At 38.3% G+C, this 9908-nt stretch overlaps 1 protein-coding gene across 1 annotated transcript in view; it reads right to left on the reverse strand.

Moving 5' to 3' along the window:
- Window positions 1-9908, reverse strand: part of LOC106106090 (coatomer subunit alpha) — a 16849-nt gene that overhangs the window by 441 nt on the left and 6500 nt on the right. The window contains 12 exon segments of the mRNA XM_013286618.1: window positions 8-58; window positions 897-1112; window positions 1916-2091; window positions 3096-3225; window positions 4456-4573; window positions 5035-5152; window positions 5410-5591; window positions 6877-7074; window positions 7361-7527; window positions 7944-8047; window positions 8577-8714; window positions 9485-9733. Of these exon segments, the coding sequence (XP_013142072.1) occupies window positions 8-58; window positions 897-1112; window positions 1916-2091; window positions 3096-3225; window positions 4456-4573; window positions 5035-5152; window positions 5410-5591; window positions 6877-7074; window positions 7361-7527; window positions 7944-8047; window positions 8577-8714; window positions 9485-9733 (1847 nt within the window).

Here is a 9908-nt window from a genome sequence, read left to right on the forward strand (position 1 = left end):
AAGTACGCGGCCATCTCGCACGTGCGCTTCTGTTCTTCTATTGTAGATTTCGGCATCGCTGCAATTGCAATATAAGTAAACTTGTAAAGATTGCTTTCGCTCGCGACTTCGTCCGCGTGGAATTGAAAACAAGTAAGTAGACTATGTTTTTTCAGACTATCTTTTACATCTACGTCAAATTTAATCGAGATTTGTTCATCACATTCCATTTATAATATTAAAAAGGCATTTATAATATCAGTAAGGACTAAAATACACATGACTGAGTTTTATGTCAGAGTTGTGCGATTCGTTGTTAGAGTTTAGTGTTGTATGGTTTAGTTTAGTGCTTTTTTGTGCAATACTGCGTCGCATTCATTAATTTATTGCACTGCGTTCTGTGGAATGGTGTGTTGTAAGAATTTAGATGTTGTGTAATAATTTTTGTGCTTTATGAGCTTGTGTTGAAAACAATGTTGTGTTTGATGCGTTGTAACAGTTGTGTTGTTTTATGGTGTGATATGCGTTGAGCTTAGTGTTATGTTGTATTGCGATTGTTGAGTTTCGATAAGTCTTTGTTATATTTTATAGTGTGGTGTGTTTCATTGTGTAATATTTCTTGTACTTGTGCATTTGTGATGACAGTGCACTGTTATGATGTATAATTCCCAACCGTCACCCAGCTGTGTCCCCACGTGGAGACAGGTGAGAGTAAAATTTTCATCCGTCCCACCTTTTGCGATAAGGGGACAGTTAGAACTAAATTTTATTTTATAACGGTTCCAACAGTCACTTTATTGGTGATGATGGGACTAAAAGGTGGGACGGATGAAACTTTTTACTCTCATCTGTCTCTACATGGGGACTGAGCGGTCGGGGGGCGGTTAGGAATAATCCGTTATGATGATGTCGCGTACCTTTCCTGGCGGTCTCCATGTGCAGGCCGAGCAGGTACTCGCGGGCGATGGCGAGCAGCTGCTGCGCCTCCGCCAGCTCCTGCTTGCCGGCGACGTGCAGCAGCGGCACGGCCTGCGCCACGCCGCGCAGCTTCTCCGTCGCCTCCGAGAACTTGCCCGCCGTCGTCAGCTGGTAGCACTGCTGCAGCTGCGACACCAGCTCGTTCAGCTTCATCGCTGTAACAATTATACTTTGTTAAAGATAACCGAGAATAAAGTTGCTGATGGTAAATATTTAAATGTTATTCTATGGATATCTTAGTAAATATATTGATAATTGCTATCAATATAGGTTTTTTAGTTTTCAAATAGCCATTATATGATTTACAAATAGTTTTAAAATCATACTAACATTTTAAATGGCAAAAGTTTAGATGGATGGATGATTGTTAGAGTATGTAGCCTAAACGGCTTGACACATTTCGATGAAATTTGGTACAGATGTAGAGGATAGTCTAGAAGAACAATAGGCTACTCACTTTTGATTTTTTTTAATTCCACTGATGGTGTCGCGTGCGAAAGCTAATAGCTTTATAAAGAGGGTCGGCCAGTAAAGGGCGCCCCAAAGAGATGTTACAGTCTTATTCTGTTTATACCACTCCCCTAAAGTGTTAAAATAAGCGGGGTAGAAATTTCGCACAAGGTAATAATGATCAAGTATTACTGCTTATAGAATAGAATAAATATGATAATTAAGACAATTGAACATGAATGGCTATAAAGATAGAGGAAGACCAAAGACTATCGATTGTGTGATAGAGGATATGCTTAACAAGTGATTGAATTGAGATATGGGGTGATACAGATGTATAGAAGAATACATAGCCAACCCTTTGTAGGGACAAGGGTAAGTTGAACACAATTACTTATAAATAATAGATAGGGGACAGATAGTAGGAAGTATATTGGGAGACAACATATTGCATTTAACTATATGTGGATATAATAGGGGTAGAATTAAGTAATGGATGTGTGCGTACTGATGACTGGCATGAGGTCTGCGCCGCTGGCTTCCTTCCAGTTGCGATGCAGGTGCGCGTGCAGCGGCGGCAGGCTGGCCAGCGCGCCGAACATCGCGCGCCCGCACGCGAACATGCGCACGAACACCTCGCTGTACGGCTCGAAGTTCACCACGCCCACTTGCTCGTTCAGTAACCTGGTATAAAAGTAACACAATAGAACCCCGATACCTTAAAAACCTCTGTAACTTCAAAAAATAATGTTCCCTTCCCATCAGAGCCCAAAATCTCTACAATATAGACCCTTGATAACTTAAAACCTCTATAACTTAAAGTATTTTGTGTTTCCCTTGGACTTTAACTTATCGGTTCTACTGTATTATAAATGTAAAAATTTAGATGCATGGATGGATAAATGGATGGATATAGAGTTTGTAGCCTAAACTGTTGAATAGATATCTATGAAATTTCGCATAGTTGTAGATAATAATCTTTAAAAACATGTAAGCTACAAACTTTTGTTTTTTTAATCACGGACGAAAGCCTGTGAAATCGTTTGAGGACAAAAGCTTAATTAATAGCGTATAAAATATATAACGTCTTCCACAAAACTTCGTCAAAGGCAATATGCATATGACGCCAAATTTTGCTCAATAGTTGAATATTTTGGCGTCAATTTTTTTTCTGGTTATTTTATAACAAGTAGAATCTTTTTAAAAAAAATACATGCATATTCCTTATTGCGGATGTCTGGGCAGCGGTGGCTTCGACATTTCGGCGGATTCAGGTGGCCGCTTACTTGTTTGCCACTTTATGATATAATAAATTTAAAGATTTAAAAAGATTTATTTATAAAGTTACAAAATTTCTTTTAATACAATTGTGGTCGATCGCCTGGTTCCTACACTAGGCTCTAGGCCCGTATTGTAGGAGCCAGGGTTCTTCCGTCTTAGTGCTACTTTTTTTTTTTAGAACACTAATATAAATCTAAGCAAATTTACAATAAAAAAGGTTGTTTGTGAATTCAAATATTACTATGTATGAGTGTGTTAGTGTGTGTGTGTGTGATTTCGTAGGTATTTATGCGCTAATGTATATATGTGTGATTATGTAAATTTATGTATAATAATTACACAAATGTAAGGATTTAAGGTTCTATATGGGAGGAACAATGAAATTTTCAGTATCTGAATATAAATACCTGAAGGCGACTTCAAACTGTCCGACAGTGACGTGGTCGTGGGCCGTGCGCAGCTTGGCCAGCGCCGCGCCCGCGCCGCGGCTCGGCGCCGCGAAGTACGACGTCTCCTCCGCACCGCCCTCGATGTCCGCTGAAACACACATATACTATTATAATAAAGCGTAAACACACTTCTTTGTTGCCTAACATAGCAATCACAGCATGTTTCTGAAATAGCTCGAGGCATAAAAAAATCGTTTAAATATGAAATCGGCTGTCTACAGTTAGAACTAATTAATAGTATAATAACAGATGTGATATAAATTGCCGTTTTTTTATGAAAGTATAAAACTGAATTAATAATTTTATTATGAAGAAAGCTGTTATCTATACTAATATAATAAAGCGTAAACACACACTACTTTGTGGCGTGAGATGTCAGCAATCACAGCATTTTTTTTAATAATTCTTCCTTTAATAAAAAGCCCTACACTTACGTCAAGCTTTAGGCTATATTTCACGCCATTAAACTTAGGGGTAAATACTTTGAATAAAAACCCTATATGGGAAAGAGAACATAAGTTGCTGCCAACATCAAGGAAGCAAGGTTATCATCATGTTATGTCAATTTGACATTTGCAATTGATAATTTAACACATGTAAACAATAAAATAAAAATTTTATAATTTTATACGGATGAAGTCGCACGGGAATGGTTAGTATGTATATAAAGAGGAAACACTTGTATTTTTGTATGCATTGAAATAACTCAAAAACTTGGGCTGATTTAAAAAATTCTTTCACCTATAAATAGATTTATTACTGAGTGTATTGCATCTTTTAATTTCACGAGTAAATTTTGATAGTTGCTACCAACACATGCCTTTTTCTTTGTGGTCGGATTCAAAAAGCTTTTATATATAAGGCCGGCGGAAAGTAAGAGCGCCCCAGAACTGGAATTTACTGTCTTACCCTGTTTGTACCCTCTCCCCAAAATACCCTTAAGAGGGGCCGTTGAAATTTCTTTCAAGGCAATAATAGTAATTAAGAGAATTGAATGTGGCTACAAAGGTAGAGGAAGACTGAAGAAAGTATGGATGGATTGTGTGAAAGAGATAAATCTTGATATCCACGACCCCTTTTTTGTATACTCTGACGGGGGGAGGGTAACAAGCTTATGAGTTTTAATAAAAAGATTGTTTCAATATAATGAGTAACTTAGACCGAAGAAAGTATGTATGGATTGTGTTGCAGAGGATATGCTTAAGAAAGTGGATTCAGATATGACGGCTGATGGAGATGTATGGAGCAGCACATACTGTGCCGACCCTCTATAAGGGATAAGGGCAAGGTGATGATGATATCTTGTGATGTGACTAACCGGAGACAGGAGCGAGTACTTCAGGCAGCTCGAGGTCGTCATCCCCGACGTCCCAGCCGCCATCATCACACGCGTCCTCCATGCCCTCCTCGCCCACGCCTTCGCCCTCACCCTCCGCCTGCACAATTACATGTAAAAAACATAGAAAATACCACTAAAAGAGTTTACAATTAATAAAACATTGTTACGCATTTTTTCAACTACCTGTCTATCATGTTTACTCTTTAAAATTCAAAATCTGTTACATAAACGAGTTTTTTTTTAAATTGGAGCGTTTGTTTCCAGCTTTAGGAATGCTCATTTAAAAAAACACAACTACTGGATAGTTTTAATTTTGAAAAAAATGTGACCAAATTCTGGCATTTGGCATTCCAAATCTGGCCATAAATCTGGATTATCGTTTTCATTTAAAAGTTCAAAAAATATATGTTAGCTGCATATTTCGTCTCCAATGTATTAAATAAATAGAATAGCTGTAATTTTGAAAAAAGTTACTACAATCAAAACCGTATAATGGTGGTTATAGCCACGTGGTAGACCGTGTGGTTTCCCGTAGATTACACTTATAAAAACTGTTACCTTATTATCAAGTAAAATATCTTCATCATCATCGCCCCAGGCGCCAGCGGCCTCTAGCGGCTCATCACCCACCTCGGCCGCCACCACATCACCATCACCGCCAGTCTCGAACACGCTCCTGTGATAATAAATTTTAATCATCAAATATGAAAAAAAGGGTGCAATATAAAGCCATATAGTATAAGCGGTGTCGCTGGCGAAAGTTAGTCTATACTAATATTATAAAAAGGGCAAATTTATATTTTTGTATATATTGAAATAATTCAAAAACTAATGGACCGATTTTAAAAATACTGCCATTAAAAAGCTACGTTATCAGTGAGTAAAATAGGGTGGGGGGGGGGGAATATTTTTTTTAACAGCTAGTGGTATTACTTAGATCCAGCGAGCAGCGGCCAGTTGGACTGCTCCTCGAGCACGGGCAGCGGCGGGCAGATGTACTGCGCGTCGGGGTTGCGCTCCGGCACCGCCATACCGGCCGCCTGCAGCGCCGCGCGCAGCTGCTCCGCCTCCTCCACCTGGTCGTGGTTCACTGCCGTCAGGTACGCCAGTGTCGTCTGCACATAACACTCCGAATGAATGACTGAATGATTGCATGAGTAAATAATGGGGATGTTTCCTAATTTTTGGAATAGCCTTTATTTTGTAGATAAACCATGTATGAACACGAAAAAAAATAGTATAAAATATAATACTCATTATTTCAATAAAAAAACACGTAAATAAAAACAACTCTTTCATTTCCCCCCAAAACGTCCCATGACGTCACTTCTTTGCATACGAACCTCGCGTCACGGCCTGTCACTGTCAATTTGAAAGAACCATTGATTGATAATACTCGTAAATCTTTGTTGTCTAAAGTTGTTTTTAGTAATGGAGGTAAAAATGAAAAAACCAAAATGAACAGAAGGTGATACTTTTAACGTATTAATTACACTTGTTGCTTCTCGTGGAAGATTATGTTTGTGTGTAAACAGTGACTGCGTCCTACACCAGTGTGACCAGGTATAAATTAAATTGTACTATAAGCTACTCTTATGAATTTTGATATATTTTTCTTTTGTAATATTCATAAAATGTTTTGCTCATAACTTATGTCGTAATTATAAAAACACTCAATAATGGAGTCCTCATAATATAAAACACGCAAACTCAATTATTACAATCATTTAGAAAAAAATATAACTACAAAATGCACTGACATTCACTGAAGTTGGTCACACTGCCATGTTATATGCAAGAAAGTGACGTCATTGGTGTTTGAGATCGAGTAATGGAGGGTAAAAAATATTGCAGCGTTTTTAATTTATATTTAATTTGAGACAAACATTCAAGGTCTCTAAATGTTATTATAGGTTATAAAATGCTGTCTTTAAAATATTAAACATAACTTTATTTGGATTTCTAACATTAGGAAACATCCCCATTGTGTAGACTGTGATGTGTATATGAGTGACTGTGTAAGACTGCATGAACGATAAATTGGGTAGATTGGTACGCGTGATTAGATGATTGAATGAAGTATTCTGGAAATTTGATCCAGAGATTCCGAGTGTGAATGATTTAATGAATGAGTGTTTAAGGAAGTGTTTCGCATAGTATATGATTAACTAAGAGTTTTCGTATGGAAATGATTTAATATACGAGTCATTACGTGAATGAGACTAAATATTCGCTAAGTAAATGAGCGAATGAATGATAATGGTTATTGCGGAAGTATATTAAAAAAGAGACTGAGAGATTTAGTAACTGCTTGAGGAATGAAAGATTAAGTAAATGACTAAGTGATTGCATGCATGAATATATTATGTTATAATGTGAATGAATAAGTGAATGATTTACCTGTCCTGAGGCTTTGAGCAGTCGGATCCTCTCCGGCACGTCACCGAGCAGCATGGCGCACTGGAACTGCGCGGAGGCGTCTTTACGGATCTCAGCTATCTTCATCATTTTGCACAACTTCTCTATGTTGCCCGTCACCAAGTATAGGAACGTCAGCTTGTCGAAGTTCTTTGTACGCTGGTAACACATCTCTACGATCTGAGGGGAAAAAAGGAATTTTATTACTTAAGTCTTTAAATACTACACATACAAAATATTGTAACTGGAGCTTTAGGGCCTGTCTTACCACTGGCTGATAGAGGCCCAGATAGCTTAAAAATGATATTTTTATCTCTATCTCTATCTGCGATATTGTGCAGATACACAAGAACGCGTCAATCTTACTAGAAACCCATAAGGACTTTTTATTTTATACCTTAAATTTATTCGGCGCAGTTCGTATTCCGAGCGGGTAAGATATTTGATTGTGTTTATACTTATGTACCTGATGGTTGCCAATAGCGAGTGCTGCTTTCGCCAGTTTGTCCCAGGAGTCAGGCTCATCAAGACTCTTGGCGGCCTCCAGTGCTACCTCGATGTTGCCGCACTGCAGCGCCAGCGACAGCCGCGTGCGGGGCTCCTTCACGAAGTGGAGTGCCACCTCGGGGTAACCTGATAAACGGATTTTTTAGTATTTGTCAGTGGAGAAAGAAAAAAAATCATACTACAAGTGGGAAAAAAACTTTAGATTGAATGGATGGATGTTTGTTTGTAGCCTAAACAGCTGAACGAATTTAAATAAAATTTCATTTAAATGTAGAGGCGAACACATAGGCGACTCAAATTTTTTTTTTAATTGTACGCGGATGGAATCGCAGGCAAAAGTTAGTATTTCAATAAAAGTCCGTTTAAATCAGTTTCGTTCCGGAAATAATTGGATGTTTCTTATAGTAATCTAAACTGCTGAACGGATATTGATGAAATTTGGCATAGATATAGAAGATAGCCTGGAAAAGCAAAGGCTACTTGTATTTTCTCGCAGACGAGGTCGCGGGCGATAGCTAGTGCAGTATAAAAGTCAATGATACCCTTATCTTGCAGATACGCGATGATGCTCTGTCCGACGAGCTTGGCTGTGCGCACCATGTGCAGCACCTGGTCGTACTGCTGCGTTATCAGTGCCAACTTGAACCTGCAATATCCATACATTTTATACATTCTAGTATCAACGAGGCTCAGTTAACGACAATACGTATTAAAGAAAAGTAAGAAATATCGTTAAACAGGTTCTAACGGTTAAAGACAACGGTTCTCGCATGCGAAAAAGCATGGATTTGACAGAGACATAGGATGGGGAAATATGTCTTTTCCGCCCATAGATGTCTATGGGCAGCAATCTCTTGCCAATTTTTGCAGATTCAGGTGGCTTGCTCGTTTGTCAAATCGAACTAGTATTTACTTTGTGTCCTTTTTTGTATTTCTAATTGTATTGTAGTATTGATTTTGAGTTTTTTTATTATTTTGATATCCACTCTAAACCCTTGAATGCACGATTTTCTTTTTAAATACCATAAATTCAAACGGATAGTAAACTGCACATTGATTAAAAAATGTTTTTTCAAAATAGTCTATTGGGTTAGGAAGAAAAGACTGAATAAATGCATCATGATGCATTTGGGTTAACAGTACGGAGCGTGTGAGATATGTGAATGGTGTTATACCTGTACTCTGTGGGGTCGATGCTGAGCACCTTGGGGCGGCACTCGCGGTCGAGGCAGACGACGCGCGCGCCGCCCTCGCCCGACAACACCTTCACTATGTACACCGGCACGTCCAGCGTGCGGATGATGCCGTAGTCACTGCATATACATATATACAATAAATATTACCATATCTTTGTACTAATATTAACTGTTCCGTGCATGCGCATAAAAGAAAACTTTATTTCCTCGTTTACATTTATCAAATTCTCAATTTTAAATGTCAAAATTCAATTGTACAAATGATAACCATGGCAATCTTCTTCCTTGATGTTGGCAGCTTGTAGTTTATGGTCCCTTTCGCACATGAAGATTTTTTCCAATTTATTTACACCTTAAGTATATTATCTATAATCTTTAGTTTCATTATTTATCTATATATACTAATATAATAAAGCGTAAACACATAATACTTTGGGGCATAGGATGTCAGCAATCACAGCATGTTTTTGAATAATTCTCTCTTTAATAAAAATCCCTATATTTAGGACACTCTTTAGGCTATAAATTGGAAAAAAACATAAGGGAAAGGGACTATAAACTACAAACTGTCAACATTAAGAAATGAATGTTGCTATAACAAAGGTAATTGTTATCCAATGTCAAAGGCCTTCGTTATCATATGTGCATTTGAATTTTGACATTTTTTTAAATTTAATTTTACACGGGACTCGTCGTTATGCGACGTAACGCCCCATAAGTCTAAAACTAACAAAACTCACTTATTTAACTACTTTCTTAAACAAATGCCAACTTAAACACCAATTTTGTCATATGCAATTGAAAGACAAATGTAAACAATAAGATAAAGTTTTTATAATTTGTTGCGGACGGAGTCGCAGTTGAAAGCTAGTGTTTGTATGACTCACCCATCCTTACAGCAGTATTTGATATGATTGGCCGTGGTGTATATGAAGACGGGCTGCGGCGCGGAGTCGTCGAAGGCGCCGGACTTGACGCGCGCGCCCTCCGTCACCGCGCACAGCTGCTGCATGCGGCGCGAGCACAGCGTCACCGAGTGCTTGCCCAGCAGCGCCACCACCGACATGTCCGCGTTCCACACCGCGTACCGGCACTTGCTCACCTTCACCTGACGCACGGAATATAATTACTTCCATCTGACACAAGGAATACATTTACTCACTTTCACTTCGTTTACAGATAGTGGAAAACTAAAAACACATCGCAAATACTTAACTAAAAACACTATGTTTGATTATAACGAGCTATTGCCCGCAAACTTTGTTAGCGCGGATTAAAAAAAAAATGTCAAAGTGCCGTTCAAATAAGTGC

Source organism: Papilio polytes, unplaced genomic scaffold (assembly GCF_000836215.1).
Source record: "Papilio polytes unplaced genomic scaffold, Ppol_1.0 DF822400.1, whole genome shotgun sequence".
Taxonomy (NCBI): domain Eukaryota; kingdom Metazoa; phylum Arthropoda; class Insecta; order Lepidoptera; family Papilionidae; genus Papilio; species Papilio polytes.